The following is a 24835-nucleotide window of genomic DNA, read 5'->3' as shown; positions in this document are numbered from 1 at the left end:
GCAAAGAAGATGCAACACAGCCAAAAATACTAAATAAAAATAAATTTTTTTTTAAAGTTTGGGCTTCCCTGGTGGCGCAGTGGTTGAGAGTCCGCCTGCCGATGCAGGGGACACGGGTTCATGCCCCGATCCGGGAGGATCCCACATGCCGCGGAGCGTCTGGGCCCGTGAGCCGTGGCCGCTGAGCCTGCGCGTCCGGAGCCTGTGCTCCGCAACGGGAGAGGCCACAGCGGTGAGGGGCCCGCGTACCGCAAAACAAAAAAAACAAAGTTCATCAGTGTTGATTTGATGCATTTATATGTGGTGATATAATTACCACCCCAGCTTTAGCTAATACCTCTATCACATCACATGAGTATCATTTCTTTCTTGTGGTGAGAACATTCAGAAATTTTAAATTTTAATGGAAGTCCAGCTTATCGGTTATTTATTTCAAGGCTTGTACCTTTGGTGTCGTATCTTGAAAGTCATCACCAAACCCGAGGTCATCTGGATTTTCTCCTACATTATCTTCTAGGAGTTCTACAATTTTGCATTTTACATTTAGATCTATCATTCATTTTGAATTAATTGTTGTGAAGGGTGTAATGACTATACCTAGACTGATTTTTTTTTGCATGTGGATGATGAATTATTCCAGCACCATTTATTGAGGAAAGCATCTCTGCTCCACTGTATTGCCTTTATTCCTTTGTCAAAGACCAGTTGATTATATTTATGTGGGCTCTGTTCCATTGATCTATTTGTCTATTCTTTTGCAATACCACACTTTTTTTTTTTTAAAGCGGGGTTTCCTTGTTTTGTTTTGTTTTTTTTGGCTGCACTGTGCAGCATATGGGATCTTAGTTCCCCGACCAGGGATCGAACCCTCGCCCCCTGCATGGGAGTGTGGGGTCTTAACCACTGGACCGCCAGGGAAGTCCCCCACACTGTCTTGATTACTGTAAGCTTTACAGTAAGTCTTGAAGTTGAGTTATGTCAGTCCTCTGACTTTGTTCTTTTCTTTCAATGTTGAGTTGGCTATTCTGGGTCTTTTGCCTCTCCATATAAACTTTAGAATCAGTCTGTCAGTATCCACAAAATAACTTGCTGGGATGCTGATTAGAAGAACTGACATCCTGACAACATTGAGTCCTTCCTGTTCATGAACATGGAATCTCTCTCCATTTACTTAGTTCTTTGATATCTTTCATCAGAGTTTTATACACATTCGGTACACATTTTGTTAAATTTATCTCTACATATTTCGTTTGAGGGGAATGCCAATGTACATGGTAATGCATTTTTAATTTCAAATTCCACTTGTTAATTGCTGGTACATACGAAAGTGACTGATTCTTGTCTATTAACCTTGTATCCTGCAACAATGCTATAACCATTTTGTCATTTGCTTTTAAAGCAGAAAACTTAGAGGATGGTAGCTAAACTTTTCTTTAGTTTCATGGACTTTCCTATACACTGTTTTCTCGTCTGGAATAATCTCCTTTCTCTCCCCTCAATCTCCACTCCAGATATGCTTTTTGTCATGCCTGATTAAGGTCTTCAAGGTCTCAGAGAAGCCATGTTTTATGCTGGGAAGGCTTCTCTGACCCTATGAGTCTGGGTTAGATGATTACCCCCCCCACACATACGCACTTCTCTCCTTCCCTGGAAGATAGAATCCCTGCCCTCAAGAAACTTATGGTTTATTTGGAAGACAAGCCATAAAGGTTATAATAATAATAAACATTTAGCTCTGATCTAAGGACTTTACCTGGATTAACTCATTTAATCCTCACAAATGTAAAGATTGAGAATTGCTGCCCAATACCCTTAGGAATCCTCCTCAGCCTATGAAATAGAATCCAGATACCTTAGGTTGGCATGTAAGCTTTCAACATCAGGGTCTACATCTACTTTTCCAAGCTAAGCTGGTTTGCTCACTGTACCTTGTTATAGTCTACACATTCCTGCCTCTGAACACTTGTGCATGTTATTCTCCCTGTTTAGAATGTTCCCTACCCCCTTTGGCTCGGTAGCATTTTACCCATCCATCAAAGCCCAGCTGCATCCATGACCACTCCATCTTCCACAGTTCTATAACACCTGTTTTCTAGACCACTCATTTTTATTATGAACCTAAGCCAGTTTACAGGAAAAAAACTTATGGAACACTAGACAGGGAAATCCCTACTGCCCTCCGTAGTCTCTCTGATTTTGGTTGAGAGCCTTGCACAGCTGTCTGTGGTGTGGTCCCTGCCCTGTTCAATTGCTGCATTTTATTTGCAGTCTTCATACATTGACATAGCCAACATATTTGTCATTGAAGTGGTTACCTAGTATTCCATGTACATTCATTGCTTCTCTTTTAGAGCCCTGTGTTGTATATTTTAATTCAATTTTGTTTTCACAAATATTTGCATGCCAAATATGTGCAAGAGACCACATCTCTTCTCTGTTAGTGTGGCAGCTGTGAGCTCCTTGAGACCAGATTGTCTTCAGCATCACTGTCTCCCCCACCGTGCTTAGCTTGCTTGGACTAGATGCTCAGAGAGCTCTGCTCAGTTGAATCAAACTATCACAAAGCCAGGCATTTAGCCATGTAACTCACCCCCCACCTCTACCCTGATACAAACTAAACCCATAAGGGCTAAGATGTGGAACAAGAGAGTATCCAGTGCCCTCCTCCAGATGCTTGATCGCTCTAACATTGCGTCTCTCATCTTGTTGCCTCCCATGGTCCCTCCTCTCTCCAGACTGTCATTTAGCTACAGAGATTCAGGGAACCTTGAAGATCATTTTCTCAGGCAGCTAATGCATACAAACTAAACATAATGACCAGGTCCTGGCAAGTGCTTCTTGCTGTTAGTAACACAGGGCCATATGATGCCCAGGAGGCATGGGGAAGGGAGGGTTAGTGGCCCCATACCTGCCATTTCCCTTCCCCATACATGACTTTGAATACAAGCTCAAAACTCACAGAACTGCTTGCTTAATCTGTACTCATACTGCAGAAACCTGGTCTGACTCTTCTGCCCCTGGAAAGGTAATCATTTCAGAAGCACATTGTGATCCCTTCCATAGGCAGCCGTAGCTAACATTAAGCAAAACCTTTATGTGAAAATTCTCTGAGATAGATAGATAGACAGACAGACGTTGATTGGTTAGAGAGTGATTATTTGCTTTATAAGATGATCACGAAACGTTTCCTTCAAGTAACAGTTCCATCAAGCACTGAAGTGTGATTCATTGACCAGCTCTTCAAAACAATGATCTGTGACATTTCCCCCAGCCCCTTCCATCCCCCCACCTTGCCTTTTGGAACTTTTCTCCCTCCTGGCTATTTATTCAGTGTTTGCTACTGGTTGACCCACCTATTATTCTCAGAAAATTCTTCTCCTAGCTCTTTTCCCATCCACTGTTTTGACCCTTCCTGGCCTCTTACACTGGTGATTTCTTCCTGGCCTCTACATATAGGTCTCTTCCCACAAGGAACTGCTTCTGCCTTCCTCTTTTCTGTCTACACTTTCTCCCTGGCAGGCCTGCCTGCCCCGATTACTTTAACGATGCTTTTCAACAGTGACTCCTCAAACCTCATCTTCAACTCCCACCTCTTGAGCCCACTCTGGTGCTGCGTTTTCAGATGTCCGCTAGTCATGTCCAGCTGGCAGCCCAAATCCAACCTGTCTAATCAACTCAAGTAGCTCTTGCCCCCATTTTGCCAACTCCCGTCAGTGTTCTAGTCACTGATGTTCAGAATCTCGGGGCTTGTCTTGGCTGCTTACTAACCACATCTTGGACAATCAGTTTCCTCACCTGTTTTACGGAGATGGTAACCCTCTCTATCTCACTAAGAGGATGGAATAACGCAAGGTTTGTGGGAACATGTTTTAAGCTGTAAAAGGGTACAAAGAAAAGGTGTAATCATAGTATTGTCATCTTCGGCTTTTTATGGGTCACTACAACCACTCTGTCACCTTGTGTTATCATTTCCTTTATCCCTATATCTCTCATCTGTCCTTTTATCTCGATTCTTAATATGACCACCGAAGTTTAAACCCTTTCACTCATTGCCTAGCCTAGTTCTGTATCCTTTAATTCAGTGGTTCTCAGACTGTAGTCCACATAAGAATCACTGAGATGAACTGATGAAAAGTGCAATTATAGTCTGTATAACAAGGGTGCTGGGACAACTGGATATACACATGGGAAAGAATACCTCACACCATATACAAAAATTAACTCAACATGGATCAAAGATAAAAATGTAAGAGCTAAAAACACAAAACCCTTAGAAGAAAAAACAGGCATAAATCTTTGTGACCTTGGATTAGGCAATGGTTCTAAAAAAAAAAAAAGAAAAGACACCCAAAGTACAAGCAACCAAAGAAAAAATAAATTGGAACTCATCAAAATTACAAATTTTTATGCTTCAAAGGACACCATCAAGACAGTGAAAGACAACCCACGATTGGGAGAAAATTTTTGCAAATCACATATCTGATAAGAGATGCGTATCTGTAATATATAAAGAACTCTTACAACTCAATTATAAAAAGATAAATGACCCAATTAAAAATGAGCAAAGGATCTGAATAGACATTTCTCGAAAGATAAACAAATGGCCAATATGCACCAGAAAAGATGCTCAATGTCATTATTCATCAGGGAAATGTAAATCAAAACCACAATGAAATAATGTAATATTTCCCATTGAAATGTATCAGTGGGTGAATTGTACGGTATGTAAATTATATCTCAATAAATCTACTTTAAAAAAACACACAGTGAGATACTACTTCACACCTACTAGGATAGCTAAACTCAAAAAGTCAGATAATAACAAGTGTTGCCAAAGATATAGAGAAATTGGAAACTTCATAAATGCTGGTGAGAATGTACAAGGGTACAGCTGCTTTGTTTATTTTGGGGTTTTTTGTGTGTGTGTGTGGTACGCGGGCCTCTCACTGTTGTGGACTCTCCCGTTGCGGAGCACAGGCTCCGGACGCGCAGGCTCAGCGACCATAGCTCACGGGCCCAGTCGCTCCATGGCATGTGGGATCTTCCCGGACCAGGGCACGAACCCGTGTCCCCTGCATCGGCAGGCGGACTCCCAACCACTGCACCACCAGGGAAGCCCAAGGGTACAGCTGCTTTGGAAAACAGTTTGGTACTTCCTCAAAAGGTTAAACAGAGTTACCATATGACCCAGCAATCCTCCTCCCAGATAGGTGTATACCCAAGAGGAATTAAAACATACATCCACACAAAAACTTACACACAAATGTTCATAGAAACGCTATTCATAGTAGCCAGAAGGTAGAAACAACCCAAATGTCCATCATTCCATCATTGAAGAATATATAAATAATGTGGTATATTCAAACAATGGAATATTATTCAGTCATAAAAAAGAATGAAGCACTGATACATGCTACAAGATGTATGAACCTTGAAAACAATATACTAGGTGAAAGAAGATAGTCACAAAAGACCACATGTTGTATGATTCCATTTATATGAAATGTCTAGAATAGGTAAGCCTATAGAGACAGAAAGTTGATCAGTGGTTGCCTAGGGCTGCAGGGGATGGGGGAAGAGGGGTGCTAAAGAGTACAGGGTTTCTTTGGGGGGTAATGAAAATGTTCTAATACTAGTTGTAGTGATGGTTGCATAACTCTGTGAATATACCCCCCCAAAACAGTGAATTTTGTACTTTAAATGGGTCACTTATATGGTATGTAAATTGTCTCAATTAACTTTTAAAAATATAGTTGTAAGGAAAAAAATTGATAGTGGGAACAGGTTGCAGAAAACTCTAAATGCCAAGGTGAGCAATGGGGACTGGATTCTCTAGGGCCAATTTTCTCCAAGTGTGTTTCAGATGCCATCTGCATCAGGATAGCTACAAATGCCAAGTCTGGCCCCACCCCTGAGACTGTAACTCGGAATGTATTGGAGGCGATCAGTACTCCACATTGCTGCCAGATGAGCCTCCAAAAGGAGAACGGGGGTTGGGTCACCCTCTTTCTCAGAAACCTTCTATGTCCTCTTATTTCCTTGGCATGAGCTCCAAAAGCTCTGAGCTGCCTGGTTCCCACCCACTTTTCTCAGCCTTCTCTCTTATGACTCCCTATCTTGTGTCTTTGATGTCAAAGTGAAATAGTCATCATTCTCTGAACACTTTCTGCCAGTTCCCACTCTGTGCCTTTGTCCAGGCTGTGCCGTGTTCCAGGAAATTCTTTCCTATATTCCCATCACATCTTCGCAGTACAAATGTTACCATGATCCTTTCATTTTAACTAGATGATCATCTAAAATTCACAGAGTCTTTCATAAACTTTTAGGCTATGTCATTCTGCTGCTTGTAAATCAGATAACAATACTCAGAGTGTTATGAGACACACATGCAGATCCATCGGCACAGTCTGGCACATGGTAGGAGCAAAATAACTGCGAAGGGAGCCTTGGGACAGAGCCTTCAGGCACAGGATACAGGTGTGGACGTGGTAGTGCTGGCTTGCGAGGAGCAAAATTCGGGTGGCAGTCTGTCCCGAGGAGCTCAGTGTCCTCCCTGGTGACCCAGTAGTCAGGGGCCTGCATGAGACACAGTAATGTGGGCAGGACGTGCGGGTCCTGGCCACCACCAAGCCCGGCGAGCCTTGGCAGCTCAGCTGGCACTGGCTGCTCGCAGTAGTTGGAAACTGCTGGGTTGAATCCTCATTTCAGCTGGTGACCTTGAGCAAAAAGGCTCCCCCATCTTATTGTCCACCAAATCACCCCATCCCACAGCAGGAGGGAAGGCTGGAGAGTGACTTCCAGTCTACTTGGTAATGAGCTCTTAAAAATAAAATGATTGTCAGATAATGTTTTACAATGCAACAAGAGCCCCCTTGTAACCATTTCAGTAATTACATTAAGCCATTCTATTTGTGAGAAGCTAATAGGAAATTAATTAGCATTTTGTCTTTCCTCCCACTGTTCCTTCCCCCTTGAATTATCGGGGCCTCACCCTGGGGCCATAGAGTTGGAGTGCAACCCCTGCAGGTGGAAAAGACTAGGAGATACAAGGGCCAAGTCTTGCTGGGAGGGAGGAATGGAGAACGATGAAAGGCATCAGAGTCTTTGTGACTCTGGTGTAACAAGGCCCAGGGCCTACCCTGGCCTGGGGCCCACCTGAGCGGTGCCCTGCATGGCTCTGTGTCTGCTCTCTTGGGCCCGGAGTGGAGCAGCCGGTTAGCTGTGAGGCAGGCTGAGCCCGATGTGGGCATGTTCCCAGGGGCCTTGGAGCCTGTGGGTGGGGCGGCCACCTGGGCAAACAGAACTGAGAAATGGGCAGGAATGAATCGAGGACAGCTTAAATATGCAGAAATGCAGCTCATACCTCTGGGCAAAAATAATCCCAAACAGAGTTATGTAATGGATTGGAGGACTATGATAGGAGGACTGAGGCTGCGAGGTATAGACAGGTATGAGTGAATGAGGGAGGGACAGAGAGAATACATATAGTGGGAGGATCCTAGGGGATTTGACAGAAAAGCTCATGAAGCTGTTGTCTTTACGGTGGGTGCGCATGTGTGTACATGTGCATTTTGGGGAGGGGGTGTCATTCTTCTTTGTGGAGCCCTGGAAAGCAGCTAGAGGAAGGTAGCTCTAAGTGAGGCTGAGTTCCGGGCCCACGGTGGCCTTAAGACCACTCCAAATGTGGGGGCTCCCTGGTGCTAAGGTGGTAGGGACAGGGAAATTGCCAGAGGGCCCAGGTGTAGGGTGTGAAGCATCCTGATTTCCCTTATAAGTCAGTGTACCTCCCTCTGACATCCGTCCTCCCATCCCCAGTTCGCATCTCACCTCCAACCCCTTCTGCTAACTGGAATCTTCCCCTTCCTTTATAGGAAGCCCACCTTGACTGACCACCACGGGTCACACTAACTCTTCCCAAGGAACTTTCAAGATATTTAGAATGATCCTCTCATAGGAAACTATCCATAAATTGCTGCTGCTGTCTTGCACTGTGATTTTTGTCCATCTGTGAAAATATTATCCTCCCTCTAGATCATGAGCGCCTGAGGGCAGGGCCTTTGTGTCCCTGCAGTGCCCAGCACTGTGCCTGTCACAGAGCAGGTGCTGAGCGTGCAATGTCTTGATTCCAAGGAGCAAAAAAAAAGAAAGCAAAGCAGAAGAGACACAAAGTCTCTGGTGCAGATCCCCTTAGGCAGCCGATCTCTTGAAACCGCTGGCCAAGAGATGAGCCTCAGGGACTAGGGGGTGGGTTGGTGCTGTTGGACTGATTGCGGGGGGAAGACTGTATATAAAAATGACATAAAGGAAGCAGTTGGCTGGACATCATCCAGAGCCCAGAACAATGTGGGTAATTAGACAAAGGCTTGTGGTAGGCACTTTGCTGACCACAGTTTTCAGAAGCCACTGCTTCAGAGAGGGTGGGAGAGAGTCAGATTCACCAGAAGCCTGGGTGTGACTGGGACAGGGTGTCAGAAACGGATTTGGGGTGAGTATGGGTGCAAGAGGGTTATCGAAGTCACCATCATGGACATCTTCCTCCTCATTGTTGCCATTGTCACGATGGTGGGAGGATGGTGGATGATTCTGTGCTGTGGTCTGCAGCCCTCGGAAGACTGAACGGAATTCTGCAGCATCCAATGGCCAGGGGCAGGTGCTCAGAGCTCCTGAGGCCATGGGGGAGCTTGCTGGTTCCCATGTACATCCCCATACACACCCACAGGCTGGGCTCACAAGAGCAGAGTTTTCCAGCAATGGATGGTTGACCTTCCAAAGGTAGGAGGGAGGCTTCTGGAGAGCCAGATGTAGGGGCAACAGCTGATGACCAGGGATGAAGTTCCTAGAGATGGGAACACATTTGGAGACTCAGAGCTCTTCTCTGAAGGTTCATGGCTAGAGTGGCCCTTGGCTAGCATTTCGGCTTCCCTTGGTTCACAGGCAAGCAGACATCGAGGCCCAAAGGGAAAATATGACTTCAAGAACCACCAGAAAAAAACTGGCCAAGCTGAAAAGAGAACTCAGGTTTCCTCGCCCTATCTTGATATCGTATCTACTTGGAATTTGTAGACCTTGCTCCTGAGTGAATTATGATACTCCCACTCCAGGGTGCTCCAAGAGCCAAGAGCCTAGAAGTTTCCATGGGTTTTGCTGTGTGGTTAGCGCTGGGACTTGCATCAGCTGTAAACAGGGGCTCTGAGGAGAAGGAAAGTGGTGATTGGGGGCAGGAAGAAGAAAGAAGACAGGGCCAGAGTTGGGTCTTCAGGGTCCTTGAGGGCTGCCACAGCTACGATGAAATTAGCATCTGTGAAGTTGTCTTTGGGAATTTCTAAGAGGTCCAAGTCTGGCATTTGAACCAGCACCCAGACCAGGCCAGGGAAGCTGGGCTGTGGTCCCTGCAGCAGCCAAGCCTGGGGTGGCAGGGCAGGGCTGGGCTGGGTAGGGCTAGGCTGGGCAGGACTGAGAGAGAGAAGATAACTTTTTGCCTCCAGGCTCATAAATGCCTATATTGGGCAAGGCCTCTTGTTTCGTTGGGCGGTGACCAGGAGTCTCTCCAAATTTGCCAGTCTGGCTTGAATTGTCTCCCTCTGCCCGGAAAGGGACTGCAACCTTCTAGATGAGCCCCTTCAGTCCCCAAGGGGGTGGGGATGGACACTGGCCCCTCCAGCCTGACCTCCCAGAGTGGATGGAGAGATGTGAGCCGATTCCATATAAGAGGGCTGGCCCCTCACTATCCCTGCTACACTTGGACAGGGCCCGCAGGGTGGGGGACATTTACTTCTCGGAGCGCTGGCTTTCATGGGTTGCTGATGCACACAGTCACTGTGTCCCCGAGATGGTGTAGACAGTAGCTCAGCCCTTGTGCATGGTCCCCACAGCCCCCAGGCCAGCAAATAAGTCATTATGTCGTTATAAATTATGTATGTTCACAGGCCTCGGTGTGTAAGTGCCAGTTATTATTATTGCTGTGTAATTACACAGTTAGCTTAAAGAAGAAGGCAGGCAGAAGGACTGAATCACATCCCTTTCCCTGTCTACTGGGAAAGGTAAACAGGCTCCCACCTCTCACCCCAGGGAGAAGTGTGGCTCTGGGTCACACAAGATGAAGCGCCAGAGTCTCCCAGGTGTTTCCATGCAGACGGGGCAGTTTGCCCCCAGGCTGTGCCTTGGAAGAGGCTGGCAGCAGGAATCCAGGGCAGCCCGGCCCGGGCGGGGCCTGATACCCGTGCCCCAGGCTTTGTGCCAGTCCCTGATTCCCTCCCTGCAGCCTAACAGAGGGGCTACAGACAACAACTCAGGGTTTCTGCCAGGCCAAGTGGCCACAGAAGGAAAGAGCTAAGGGAGAGCGTGTGGCTGGGAGAAAGGCCTGTGGACCAGTTCCCTTCCCCATCTGTCAGACTGGGGCCACTCACTTGTCTGCTCCCAGCCCCCTCTCCTCTTGCTGGTAAGCATGGAGCCCTTAGGTTCCTCACACGGGAGGACCTCTCAAGATCATCTAGTCCAATCTCACATTTTCAAGACGGGAAGGCAGGCCAGAGGGGGAAAGAGACCTGCCCAAGGGCACCCAGCAGGTGTCTGGGGACACTGGAAGTGGCGCCTAGTCCGCCTCCCTCCAGGCCCACATTTCTTTGTCATCTTGATCACACTCCTCCCACCCCCACCCCCCATCACTGAGGCTGCTCCAGTTTCTCACTTCCTCTCTCCATCCTGCTTCCAGCCCTGCCCAGGCCTGCCTGTCGCCTCGCCTCTCCCCTGGTTTGCTCTCCCATTGCTGCCTCGGCTTTCTTCTCCCGGCCCCTGGAGCCAGGGGCGTCTCTCCGCCCTCTCTTTGGCCAATGCTTTCTTCTCTCTCCTGGGCCCTCCCAGCTTGCCCTAGGGCTCCTCCTGGGATGGGCCTGCCCCTTCCCTTCCACCTCCTTCTCTCTCCCAAGAGGGGCTGAAAGGAAGGATAAACTCCGGAGCAGGAGGCATGAATTCTCTCCTGGGTTTGGGATTGGGTGGACTGAGGCAGGAAGATGCTTCTAAACAATGGAAATGGGAGCAGAGGTGCCCACCCATCAGCCCCCCGAGTCAGGCCCAGCTCAGGCTCTGGAACAGCTAGCCTGTGTCCCCACAGGAGCCAAGGGAAAGGGGATGGGGTCAAAAGGGCATGGCGGGGAGGCGTGGCCCTGCACCTTGGCACTGTTGGTGTGGGCCTTTGAGGCTAGGGAGCTGCCCAAGGCTGAGCCCTTTTCAAATGTCTTCATTCTAGAAAATCAGAAATTAATGTCCTCATCTGCTTAGTGGAATCTCTGTGAGAAAGGCCTGTGGGCTCTTTTTTGTCCCCCCCCTCGAGGAGAAACCAAGTCTTGCTCAGAGCATCACAGTCTTAAGAGGACTGGTTTGGAGCCTGGGTGGGATGGGTGACTGATTTCAATCTCTCTGCGGTGCCAGGGCTTAGGGGAGTTCCTGCACCTAGGTGTGGGTGCCAGTGTGTGTGCTGAGCGGGCAGGCACTATTCGGAGGGGAATAGCCAGGGCTTACAGGGCTGTGTGTGGCTCCAGAGGCGTTCTCACCCGGCAGTCGAGTGTTTTCTGCAGTGATCTCGAGCCCCTTACTCCCTTGATCACCCAGGTTCTAGTGGCCTTCCCAGGCTGGGGAGCAGGGAGATCTGGGGGCACTTCTCCCCATTTTGTAGCCTGAGTCCCTGGTGACCTGGGAACTGACCTGCTCAGATGAACCTAATCTCAGGAACAAAACTGGGCCCAAGCCCAGGTGTCCTAGCATCTAACTCAGCCCCTCCTTTTTGTCCAGACTATGCAGCTCCCTTCTCTTTGGCTGCCCGGTTCTCTGCAGGCTGTCAGAGAGAGGTGGTGCTACATGAGCGAGCTTGTATGTAGGAGAAGAAATCTGTCGTGGTTTATAGGGATGCTGAAGCAGCAGGCCGGGTGCAGCTTCTGGGAGAGGCTCTCTCTGGGCCTGGTGGGCTGGGACTGGCCCTCAGGTGCTCCCCAGGGCACACCTGGCTCCAGCCAGGATCCCACTGTCTCCTAGAGTCATGGGGTAAGGGGCTTCCCAGGCCCTTCCTTGCATAATCCTCCAGGGTGACTGGGAAGTTCTCCGGTCCTACAGGGAGTGGCATATTGATCTGTTTCCTCCTCTGGCAGCTTCACTGGGTGGGGAGTGAGGGAGCGGAGCCTCGCAACTTTGAGGCACTAAAACGGGGGTGGCTGAGAGTAAGAGTAGCTTCATCTTCTCCAGGGACTTTTAATTCCCCGGGCGAACATGCAGTGGCTCAGGGCTGGCTCAGGGGTGCCCTTTCTTGGGCTGGAGGTGGCCCTAAGGAAGGGTGTCAGGTTCTCCCTGGTCTGAGGTCACTGACACTTTCCTGGAGAACCCCACCAAGCAGTGGTCCAAGGTGGGGGGGGGGGTCTCGGTCCCTGAGACCCCTTTGCAGGAGAACTTCACAGGTGATCCTCTCGGAGCCCCAAAGTCTCAGGTGGAGAAAGGGGTAGTATTTTTTTTCCCATTTCACTCAAAGGCATTTTTGCACATGACTCAAACAAGTCTAAACTTTGCTAAACTTCAAAGTTGGCCCATGGTACAGCCTCAAAGTGGAGGGGAAAATGTTAAAAAAGGGGGAAAAAAAAGTTTGTAAGCCAGTTAAACATTGTGTTATTGCTCCTTAAAGGAATTGAATTAACTTGTTACGTTACTGTTAGTGTCCCATTGTGAAACCAGTGTTGGGGAGAGGCTTCTTCTCTGGGTGATGTGGTCTCTGGGCCCATCCCCAGGTTCAGCTCGCTCCCACATGAGGTTGTACAGGGCATTGCACAACCTGTGGTAAGAAGGAGGAGTTCCCATGGCAACAGGTCTGGCTTCCAGGGTCATTTTCAGGCTCATGGCAGGAGCCCTGGTCCAGGCTGGGGATGCTCCAAGTGCCCGCTGTCCTTCCAGGAAGGACAGGAAGCCTTTGCTCCAGGAACTGGGGGGCGGGGCCGTGGGAGCCCTGCCGGCACACCTCATGGTGCCCTGTGACTCTCCACCTGCCTGTGACCGAGGCATCGAGTAGCCATCACAGTGCTATGGGGACTGTGCAGGGCCCAAGGCCAGTGGGTGGCCTTGAGGAGGCCGTTTCTCTACTCTCTTCTTTTCCACATCTTCTTGAGCAACACCGTGGAGCTGTGCTAAAGAGTCTGTGCTCTGGGTACCCAACCGCATAGGTGCCTCTCTCTGCTCTGCCACTTACTAGTCGTTTGACTTGGACAAATAAAAATAACCTCACCTTTCTGTGCCCCAGTTTCCCATTTTCCTCCGCAAAATGGGGATAACGATACTTACTTATAGTGTTGTTGTAAAGAATTAAGTGAATTAATACTATAATGTTAGCTATTCTTACTACTACTGCTTCCGTCGCCTTTGCCCCCTGGTTCAAGCTCTTACCTGACCCTCACAATGTTCAGAGCCTGTCCCCTAGTAGGCTCTATTTAATAAAGATAGTCAATGGTTGACCTGCTGAGCGCTGTGAGCTCTGGCTTATACTAGGTGCCCAGTAAGTGTTTGCCATATTAATTACTAGTAACTCCCATAGCCTCCTCATATCAACCTGGTCTGCTCATGGTCTCCTGAGCCAGTGCCCAGCGACTGCTTCCCCTAGGTCTTTGCCATATGTCACCCACTGGAACCCTTCCCCTGCCCCCTATCAAAATCCTCCCCACCTTGGAAGCCCTTCTTCAAGCCCCACCTCCCTCGGGAGTATGTGTGGATATCCCAGCCCATGGAGAGTGCTCATGCCCCCTTGGAGTTGCCGTGGCACTTCTGACACGAATCATGCATCCATACTGAGCCATGAGAGCTCTGGCTGCAGGCTCCTACTTGGAGCCATGTTGTCTTGCTGCTGTCCTTGGGCCTTTCTTCACTAGTGGGAGGGGGTCACTCATCTGACCCACAAGGAGGTACAGGCCACCTCCCATGTGCCAGGTGCTGGGCTCCCAGCCCTAAAGGGGCCTGACTCTAGCGGTGGAGACAGAGGTAGAAACTAAAAACAGGGATTTCCCTGGTGGTCCAGTGGTTATGACTCCGTGCTTTCATGGCAGGGGGCGTGAGTTCGATCAGTACTTAGGGAACTAAGATCCCCCGTGTGGTGCAGCCAACAAAAATGGGAGGGGGGACTAAAAACAATACACAGTGATGTATTCCTTTTTTTTTTTTTTTTTTTTTTGCAGTACGCGGGCCTCTCACTGTTGTGGCCTCTCCCGTTGCGGAGCACAGGCTCCAGACGCGCAGGCTCAGCGGCCATGGTTCACGGGCCCAGCCGCTCCACGGCATGTGGGATCTTCCCGGACCGGGGCACGAACCTGTGTCCCCTGCATGGGCAGGCGGACTCTAAACCACTGCGCCACCAGGGAAGCCCCACAGTGATGTATTCTTATAGAGATACATAAAAAATGCTAGGAAGCAGAGGATCGGACGATTGCCCTCTCCCACCCCTCACAAACGCTGCTTAAGAGCTTTTGGAAGCAGACCATTGCTCTTGGGATAGACCCCAATACCATTACTGCGCCTACAGTATCCTGCTTGATCTGACTGCTGCTTGCCTTCTCTCCAGGCTCCTTCCACACGTGTGTGCCACCCCACATCCCCCCACACCCCAGGTGCACACACACTTACCTTACATGCAGATACACATACCCCATACACACACTTACACACACTCAAACGCATACACCTATATACACACGCATACACACCCCTCAGCACACTGACTGTCTTTTGGTTTTGCAAAGGCACAAAAGCTCCATCCTGCCCCACAGCCATTGGAGGTAGTGTTGCTTCTGCCAGGAATGCTCTTTCCCACCTCCCTTTAGTCCAGCCAACTCCAGCTCATTCTTTGAATCCCAGTTTAAATATTTCCTAGGGAATGACTTCCCTCACTACAATCTGTTTCCTCTATCAACCTGTATGTCAACATATAGAAACATTTGTTGAGCGAGTGTCTCTTCAGTATTTAACACAAATTTTAATTAATTCATTATTTGTGTAATTAGTTGTTTGTCCATTCCCACCAAGACTGTAATCTTCATGTAAGTAGGCCCATGTTTGTCTTGCTCACAGCCAATCCCCAGCACACAGCACTGGGCCTGAAACACAATAAGCCTTACTACATATTGGCTAAATGATTGAACAGAGAGGGTGGCCAGGCCAGGCCAGGGAGGCAGGAAGGGGGGAAGGCCATTCTGGGAAGAGAGATTAGTCTGTGCAAAGATATGGAGAGGAGACAATATGGTGTGTTTGGCTTGTAAGTAAATGTGGCTAAGGCACAGGATTAGAGGCTAGAAGGCTTTGAGCTGGGGCCCAATGGAACAGGGCTTTGGATATCAATGAGGAGCTTAGGTTTAACCTGTAGGCAATAGTAAGTGATCTGGTTTGTGTTCTAGCAAGCTCACTCTGATGGCCTTGAGGAGGTCAGAACTGAGAGGGCAAGACTTCAAGCAAGGAGACCAGAGTCTGTGGGACAGGAGGAGAGAGTAAACTGAGGCAGTGACCGGGTGGCTGGCAAGGGATGGATGTGAATGCCAACTTGGAAGCTGAATGGATAGGGGAGGAGTGAGACCTGGACTCTGGCTCTGCCCAGGACCCCTCGCTGCCCACCTCACAGAGAACAGTGCTACCCGAATTGAAGTGAGTGCTCACTGTAACCCAGTTGGGATGTGGGAGGAGGGAGATCTCTTACACTTGGTCTTCCCAGAGCTGGCCCCTGATGGGACAGGCTTGAGGCCCCAAGAGCACTAGAGTTCAGCCGTCTGCGTGGGCATTGCCTGCATCTTTTCTCTTTCTGTGTCCACCCCCCCCATTCCCCCACCCCCACCCCTCCCCATTTGGCCTCAAGGTTGGCCAGGCCCCCAGGCAGCCCTGGAGCCTCAGAGTCTCTGGCCTTGACCCAGAGCCCTAGCCTGCTCCAGGCTCTCCTACGGAGGACACTGTCCAGAGAAGCCTTGGGACCCTCTCCTGAGGAGGCAGAGGACTGGCTAAGATGATCTTTGACTCTGATTCCAGTTGGGATGGCTGTAAGGGGACACCTCAGGCAGAGCGAGGCAGGCAAACCGCAGGCTCAGGCTTTCTGGGAGCCAGAAGAGGGAGAGCCTCTTCTATGTAACCCTTTCAGCACCACACCCAGGCAGGAGGCAGGACGCTGTCCTTTCTGACAGCCCTTGTCCATTGGCTCGTGCGAGGTGTGCTGGCGGGCAGGGTGTTCCAGTGTCTGAATTCACCATCACAGGCCTTGAAGAGAAGAGCCAGCTGGTGCTGGCAGCCTGGGCTGTCAGTGTGTGTGGGAGGGGGCGCTACTAGCCACCTGGGACACCCAGGTTTCTCTCTGGCTGCAGGCTGCGCTAGCTGGGAGGGGCTCCTGGGCCACAGACCCCTGCAGCCAGGCACAAATGGTGGCTCCATAAAAGGTATTCCCCCGGTTGGTGGGATCCCAGGGGGTTGCAGCCAGACCTTCAGGGATGAGGAGGCACAGGCACACTGCCCCTAAGGTCGGGGTGGGCGGGCAGGCTGGTGAGCGCACGAAGCAGTGGAGACAGACTGCAAAAAGCAAGAGTGCTTCCTATTCCGCTGGGCTGGTCAGTGGGCTTCATTTCGGTCCCTCCCTGGGCCGTATTCTCGCTGTCTCCCCACCCCCATGCTGTCCTCAGCCTGGCCCTCGCTGGGGGATCTCTACTCCCCCTCCTCAGTCACGGCTCAGGCCCCCAGCCCAGCTCCAGCCCTCTCTCCGGGCGAGGAGGTCGTGGCGCTCTGTTTGGGCGCCGGTCCTGCCTCCCTCGGTGGGCCCCGGGAGGGGTCCAAGGCCAAACCCGAACGCGCTCAGCCCCGGCAGCCGGAGCGGGTGGGGGTGTGGGTGGTGAGGGCGTTGGGCGCGGGAGGGGAAGAGTTAAGGCTTGGCGCTCCCCTCCCCCGGAGGGTGTGACCGCCTATAAGAAAAGCGCCGCGCTCCGGCACTGGGGCTGCAGGCGGCGGGGGCGCAGCGCGGCTGCGGAGAGCTCAGGCCGTCCCCCTGCCTCCCGTGCCTCGCGCCTCGCATCTCGCGTCGGTCCCATCACCCGGGACCCGGGGCAGAATGTCGGAGTCCAGGAGGAGGGACCGAGGCCGCTCCAAGAAGCACCGAGAAGGGAGGAAGCTGGAGCTCGAACCCGGGGAGAAAGGTAGGGCACCTCGGCGCGCCCAGACAGCCCGTTTCCCTGGGAGAAACCTGCCGCCCTCTCACCCGCCCCCAGCGCCTCGCGGGTGAGTCCGGGGCTGTGCGAGCGGTCGCCGAGGTGACAGGCACCGAGGGGCGCGGGTGCCTGCGTGCAAGCGGGTCTCTGCGGCTGGGCAGGCAAGGGACTAAGCACTCGGAGCCGGTCGGTGGCTGTGCGCGCCTGTCCCCGGGCCGCCGCGTCCCGACGGAGTGGGCGGGAAAGAGGCGCGACCCGAGCGGACCGGCCTGCCTCGAGGACCGCGCAGCTAGTAGCAAAGTGGGGCCGGGGCGATGACCAAAAGACAGCGGACCGGCAGACGCAGGGCCTGGACTGGCCGCAGCGCTCAGGGAGCTGTCACTGTCTTCCCGTCCTCAGAGTGTGTTCTGGGCTCGCTGCCACCCATGTGCCACACCTCCATGAGTTCTGCTCAGCCATTGGAGCAAGGGCAGCATTGCCTGCCACCTCCCAAGAAGGGATGCCCTGTCCTGGAGAGCCCCAGGGAGTAGGGAGCCCCTGCTTCTGTGACAGGTATTTCCCTTAGAACTGGACCAGGCATCAGGCAGTTGTCCCCTTTGGTCTTCAGGAGTGACTCCCTTGGGTTCTGGGAGGTGAGAAGTTGCTTTGAGTGAGGAGAGCCTGTGCTGAGACCCACTTTGGTGCCCTCCCTGGGCAGCTGCAGGGGGGAAGGAGGAGGGGTCTCCATTCAGTGCACTGGGCTTGGGCTTCTCAGGGATGGGCCTTAGGTGTGCAGGTCCTCCCCTCCAGAACTAGGCTTGCATTATTGGGATGCAGTTGGGAAACCTCGGGTTCTCACTTTTTTCTTTTTCAGGCAAGCATTTCGTTAATGCCTATTTGTACTTGTAAGCAGGCCAGGCATGTTCAAATGGTTCATCTCCATTTAATTCTCATAATAATCCTGGGGGTAGGTGGTCCTTGCCCCGTTTTACAGAGGGAGCAACTGAGGCTTATTGAGGTTAGAGTCACAAAGTAAGTTCCAGAGATAGGTCTTGGGGCTTCCAATCAGCATTCCTGGACAATGATGCCTATTTTACAGTGTCTCTGTCCCTCACTAAAGTTCCTGCCAGAACTGCAACATAAAAATATCTTCAAGAGAGCACTGGACTGGGAGTTGGGAAGCTTCAACTGTGGTTGAGAATTTGGCCAAATTCCTTTCCTTTCCTGAATTTCTGTGTAATGCGGGAGAAGGGGTAGCAAGGTAGCCGGTGAGGTCTCTATTGGGAAGAGCCTAGGAGTTAAACACTGCCTTCAGCCCAGTAGAGAGAAGAAACTAAGGGAATTTTAAAGGGCAGGCTATGTTCTCTTCTTCATAAAGAAAGCCTCTTTGCCCATTTCTGCTGGATGAGTGTGTCTAGGAGTCCTCTGTAAGGTAATGGACACTGTGGGTCTGCCCTGGCCATACTAATGTGAGGCAGCTTAGTCTAGGTTCGTGTAGTGTGGATGACCTCCAATCTGAGGTCTGAAGGAATTCAGGGGGCCTATTTTCAGGATCAGAATTCATGGCTTTGGTTCAGTGAGCCACTCTCTTCTCCCACCCCACCATACACATCCTAGTGTGGGCACCTTGGAAGGCTGGCTAGTTAAGGGCAGCCTTTCAATGTCAAGGTTGCAGGAGCTGAGCTGGTAACAAGCCACATGGACTTCAGCTGGTGAGAATCAATAGTGACTTCAGCTGGTGAGAATCCATAGTGACTTCAGCTGGTGAGAATCAATAGTGAGAATCGAGCATCTGCAGAGGGTAGAGTATGCGTTGGGGCAGAGGTGGGAGAGGGCTATGAGTAGAAGATGCCACGGGCCTCTCAGTGATCTCTTCCAGCATCTTCTACGCCTGTGAGAAAGTCCTTCTTGATGTCTAACTATAATCTTTCCTGCTGTCTTTTCTTCTCTGCTTTCTCTTGTTTCTTGCTTCCCCGTGGGCAGCTCTTCAGAATGCTTCTTTCAGGGAGTTGGCTGATCAGTAGATACCAAACAGGCCAAAGGCGTAAGCTAGAGGACTTTTGGAGACCTGGGACACTGTGGAATGGGGGAATCATGGGGGACGATCATGCTCTGAAACAAGATATCAGAAGAAACCATGTCAGTGAGAAGCAACAGTCTTAAATCCCTGCTATGTAACTGGGTGGGTCTGATTTCAAACCTGGTAGGATGAGTGCTTAAGCCAACAGTGGCCTACAGAGCGGGAGGCCTCCCTCACAGCTGCCCATCTGAGGCTGCAGGGGCCTCCTCTTTTATGCTCAGAGTGCCCCCGCCAGGGAGAACACGGACACTGGGCAGCTGGAGAGGGATCTTAGCCAGGGCGGAGCCACGTTTGGTTGAAAGATTGGGAGGTGCAGACATGGAGAGTGTGAGCAAGTTATCCATTAAAATCTTCAGCTTAGGGCTTCCCTGGTGGCGCAGTGGTTGAGAAACTGCCTGCCAATGCAGGAGACACGGGTTCGAGCCCTGGTCTGGGAAGATCCCACATGCCGCGGAGCAACTAGTCCCGTGAGCCACAATTACTGAGCCTGCGCATCTGGAGCCTGTGCTCCAACAAGAGAGGCCGCGATAGTGAGAGGCCAGCGCACCGTGATGAGGAGTGGCCCCCACTTGCCGCAACTAGAGAAAGCCCTCGCACAGAAACGAAGACCCAACACAGCACAAATAATTAATTAATTAATTAATAATAAAAAACAAAAAATCTTCAGATGGGGGAGGGAATCTGGAAAGTGGGAGGGAGAAAGGAGGGAACATTAATTAATTGGCTCCCCTGTCCCTGACCACACATCCAGCAGCCCCGTCTCCTCCTTGTCAAATAGTAGAAAGGGTACCCCTATACTCAAACCCAGGCCAGCGTGGGGAAACGGACACAGGGGTGCCGGTGGGTACTGAACTACAGGTGTGGACTCTGCCCCATGACTCACTGAGAATTCGCAGGGCCAATGCCTGGTATCCCTACCTGGGGCTGGGTCCCCCTCACCCCCCATTTTCCCTTATCCCAGGGGACTGGGGTAGGGGTGGCTGGTTAGCCTTGCCAGCCTTAGCAGCAGTGTTTGCGGGGAGGGGTGGATAATAAGCTCACTCACATACCTGGGGTCCAGCCTCTGTGTGGCCCCGGGCACTGCCCTCCCTCTCTCTGGGCCTCAGGAAATGTGCTCTGCCCTCAGCTCTCACCTTCTCCACAGCAACGGCAGAGCCTCAGCCCTCAGGCCCTGTGTCTCTGAGAATCCTGAGAGGAGGAGAGCTATGGGATTAGGGTGGGAGGAAGGGGGAAAGCTGGCCCCAAAGAAACTGATAACCCCTGAAAGTGCTGTGTTGTTTTGAAAAACGACTTTGGAATTTGATTCTAAGTAACTGGCCTTTTCCATGTGCCCCCTGAAAGTCCGGTCAGGGTTTGATGGAAAGTGTCCCTCTGTTGGAGCTCCCATGTGAACTGGACTCTGTGTCTGCCCACAGTAGGGCAGGGGACAGGCTTTGGTCTTCATGGGGATATGAAGGAGGATTAGCATCACTAGCTGAGCGCTCTGGACACATCTCATTTGAATGGGCGCAAAAAATCCTTGCAAGGTCTTTCTCTTTCATCTTTCCCATCTCCTGCCTTTGGTGAAGATAGCGCCCAGACTTCTAGGATCAACTCCTGTCTTTAGGCTGTCCGGGGTCAGGTCAGAGGTGGTCACGCGCCTGCCTACGTGTACGTGGCTGAGCCACATCTGGCAGTTGTTTTTGGCAGCCTCTGCTTCTGGCCTTGGCCCCTGGATGACCCTGCTGAGCCGGGCACCTGGAGTGTTCCTCCTGGCCCTCTGGGGCTCAGCCTGTGTCTCACACTCCGCTCCGTCTCCCGAGCACCTCAGGGTTCATTAGGAACAAGAACAACAAGCGGAGAGTGACTTTGTACTGCCCAGCAGGCTTTCATCCTGAGAGCTCAAAGCAGTTCACACCCCAGGACTTATAGGTCCTCAGTCCAGGTCCCAGACACTCAGCGGTGGGGACAAGGGGACAGAGAGCCCTGGTCTTTCCAGATTGGCCCAGCAGTGGGGCTGGGGGCATACAGTGAGTCACCCACTGTGGGGGACTCAAGTGGCCAGTAAGTCTGGGATAGAAGTAAAATTGGACTGAGGGCTTCAGGCTGCAAACAAAGGGGATAGTCTCCTTTAAAAGAGTATGAGCTGGTGGGACTTCCCTGGTGGCGCAGTGGTTAAGAATCCGCCTGCCAATGCAGGGGACACCGGTTCGATCCCTGGTCCGGGAAGATCCCACATGCCACGGAGCAGCTAAGCCCGTGCGCCACAACTACTGAGCCTGCACTCTAGAGTCCTCAAGCCACAACTACTGAGCCCATGTGCCACAACTATTGAAGCCCGCGTGCCTAGAGCCCGTGCTCTACAACAAGAGAAGCCACCGCAGTGAGAAGCCCATGCACCGAAAAGAAGAGTAACTCCCACTCTCTGCAACTAGAGAAAGCCCACATGAAGCGACGAAGACCCAACGCAACCAAGAAATAAATAAATAAATTTATAAAAGAAAAAAAGAATATGAGCTGGGCCCTTCCTTCCCTCAGGCCCTCTGCCCCTGCGGGTTCTATGAGCCGCTGGAGGAAGAAGCAGCAGCTTCTTGGGAAGCAGAAGCCCTTGGACTCGGATATTGATGAGAATGCCTAAGTGATCCCCACTTCTGCCCTCTGCCCTTGGTGCTGGGAGCTTCAGGGCCAAGTCAGGCCAGCCCTGACCTTAGGGTGGTGCCAGAGTGAGGAGTGTATGGAGGAAAAGGTGCTAGCCCAGCACTGGCAGGCCCTAGCCCTGGCCTCGGGTGGGCTTCCCAGCGTGGCTACCCATGCCTGGTTGTCAGCCCCACTCCCCCTTCTAAGTCTCCTCTGCATTCGAGCACACAAGGCTGGCCTGACAAACAGTTGGCATAGGGAAGAGAAGGGTTCTTTTAAATACTGGCAAAGCGCTGCCAAAACTTCAGACCTTGGTCCATCAGAACCATGTGCCCACTGTGTTTTCCCACCATGCCTGAGCCTGTAGCACACCGTCTATAACTTAGCAGGGGACAGTGCAGCATATGCTCTCTGTCTTCCTCCAGCCCAGCCCTGGCCTAGCCATCCATCCATTCACCAACACTTCCAGGTCGTGGCCACATGGGAACTATACACACTACATGTGCTCTCATTCACTATAGTGTATTCAGTTCTGCAAAACATTCATTGAGCGCTTCCTATGCAAGTAAATCTGCAAACATTCATCGAGCTCCTCCTATGCAAATAAATCGCAGCTCCTGCCCTCAAGAAGCTCAGACAGATCCTTACAAAATACCTGTGATTGCAACCAAGTGTAAAGTCAGAGATCTGTATGTGATGAGGTATGTGATGAGGAAAGGAATGATTTGTTCTCCTGGGAGGGTGTAGAGGAGGCTTCTCAGAGGGGTGACATTTGAGCTGAGCCTGGATGGTGAGTAGGAATTCACCAGAGTGAGAAAGCGCCTTCCAAGAGGTAGGAACGTTCCATACCCAACCTGCTTGGGGCTGGGGGGTGGGAGAGGAGCAGGGAGAAAGGAGGCAGCTATCATTTACTGAGCACTTACTACATGTCAGTCCTGGTTCTATAGAGTAGAGATACTATTTTATCATCCCCACTTTACAGATAAGAAAACTGAGGCAGGGAGAGAGTCCACGACTGGCCTGTAATCCAGCATGACTTAATGGCAGCACGGGATCTTAGGCTCAGGTCTGCCCCCTCCACCCTGCCTCGCCATGCACAGTCCACCTGGCTCCAGGCTCTTCCACAGTCCGTGCCTCTCAAGACAAACCAGTGAAGGGCATAGAATGCTCTGTTGGTCCACTTGTTGGAGCAGGTCCTTCCCATCCCACAACTGGTCAGATATTTACTTCCTGGGCTCTTGGGCAGGGTTTAAGGGTACAGAGATGGGCAGGTTTTGTCCCTGCCCTCACAAGGAGCTTGCAGTGTGACTGTGGCAGTAAGGTGTGAATAGGAACCGTGGAGCACTGACAGAGGGGCAGCCCAAGGCCCTGAGGCTGTACCGACAGGCAGGAGGAGCACCTGGGAAGCCTGAGGTTATTATGGTCAAGTAGTCTAAGCAGAAACCAAGCTCGGGATCCAGAGTCCAGTGAGATCTCGCACCAGTCTGGGTAGTTTTCTGGTCCTATGGAACCCCTTGTGCAAAAGGTGAATGTTTCAACCAGTGGGAACCTGGTTTAAAGCATAAACTTGGAACTTGCTAGTAATGCAAATTCTTGGGCCCCACCCCTGACCTTCTAAATCAGAAACCATGGGGATGGGGGCCAGCAGTTTTAGCAAGCCCTCTGGTTGACTGTGATGCGTGCTGAAGCATGAGAACCACTGGTTAAGCTGTGGCCCAGCCTCCCAGGGCAGAGCTCTGCAGAGGGCATGCCAGCCCCACGGCACCTGTGCCAGGCACCATGCTTGGGGGCTGTCAGGGGAATGGGGTCGCCACCTTGTGGGCTGAGAGAGATGGGGACAGACCTAGAGCTGCAAGGTCGAGCCTGGCAAGGGCTGACACAGAGTGGCAAGAAGAGAGGCTCATTCCCATCAGAGGAATCTGGGCAGGCTTTCTGGAGGAGATGGGGTTGAGGTAGACCTTGGCGAAAGGAAGCACTGTGCTGGAGAGATCTAAAGAGGCTTGGCGTTCCAGCTGAGGAAACCACGTGAGCAAAAGGGGGCAACAGAGGGTGTTTGGAAAATAAAGTGCAATCCCAAAGATAGGCTGCTGAACATGGTGTGTAGGAGGGAGAGATCAACAGGGCCAAACAGGTTTTCTGAGTGTCAGGCTGGTGAGTTTAGACTTCTCTGAAACAGCACGGAGTGAAGTGTTCTGAGCAGGAGGCTGACCTGGTCTCCCAGAGCCGCTCTTGAGGCATTGTCAGCCACCACCAGTTTGTGGCAGGATGGGCAAGGGGAGGACATGACCAGGGCTCCTTCGACAGTCCCAGCTGATTAGTCAGGATGTGTGTATGGTGATGGGTGGGTACAGGGCGCATGAGCTTTGCCTTGGGATAGCTCACCAGCTGGCAACACTTTAGAAGGATTCTGGAGATTTAGGCCTGGCCAAAGGTCAGTGACTTCTGGCCCAGTCAGGCAAGGCTGGATCTGAGCTCATGGGCCAGTCCCTTCACTGTACAGATGGGCAAACTGAGGCCCAGAGAAGTTCACACACCACAGGGTAAAGGGTTTGGCAGCTACCGGGCAAGAAAGAGAGCAACAGCTTCCTGAGACACTGCCCCCTCCCGCCGACCACTGAACCTCGGGTCTCGGTTCCCTGAGTGCACTGTGGTCTCCTGCCCTGGTCCTTTGAACCCTTTGCCTGGAACACTGTCTCCCTCCTCCTGGCCAACTCCTGTCACCCTTCAGGCCCAGCACAGGCTTTGTTCCCTCCGCAGAGCCCTCCCTGGCCCTCAGGGTGAGGAGGGAGGCTGAGGTGTATGGTCTGTGCCCTCACATCACCCAGCACCTCCCCATCACAGTACCGACCCCACCGCGTGGGCAGTACCCCGCTCAGCTGGAATCCCCACCAGGGAGACCGTGTCACGTGACCCTCAGTACCCAACATGTCCTGAGTGCCCGGTACATGCTTGAGCGAATGAATGAAGGAGG

The 24835-nt window shown here is 51.5% G+C and overlaps 1 protein-coding gene across 6 annotated transcripts in view; it reads left to right on the top strand.

The window, feature by feature from the left end:
- Positions 1-24835, top strand: part of NRG2 (neuregulin 2) — a gene marked incomplete at its 5' end in the record, with an annotated part of 180151 nt that overhangs the window by 107544 nt on the left and 47772 nt on the right. Inside the window, one exon of one of the 6 annotated variants that reach the window (XM_081230488.1) lies at positions 17093-17177. The exons of the other annotated variants lie outside the window; for them this stretch is intronic. Within the exon in view, the coding sequence (XP_081086614.1) occupies positions 17093-17177 (85 nt within the window). Of the gene's footprint in view, positions 1-17092; positions 17178-24835 lie in introns of those variants that run through there. 6 annotated transcript variants of the gene reach the window in all.

This window comes from Mesoplodon bidens, assembly GCF_964165515.1.
Source record: "Mesoplodon bidens genome assembly, chromosome: 4".
Lineage (NCBI taxonomy): Eukaryota > Metazoa > Chordata > Mammalia > Artiodactyla > Ziphiidae > Mesoplodon > Mesoplodon bidens.
The sequence above is the reverse complement of the archived record's forward strand: the minus strand, read 5'-3'. Positions and strand labels throughout refer to the sequence as shown.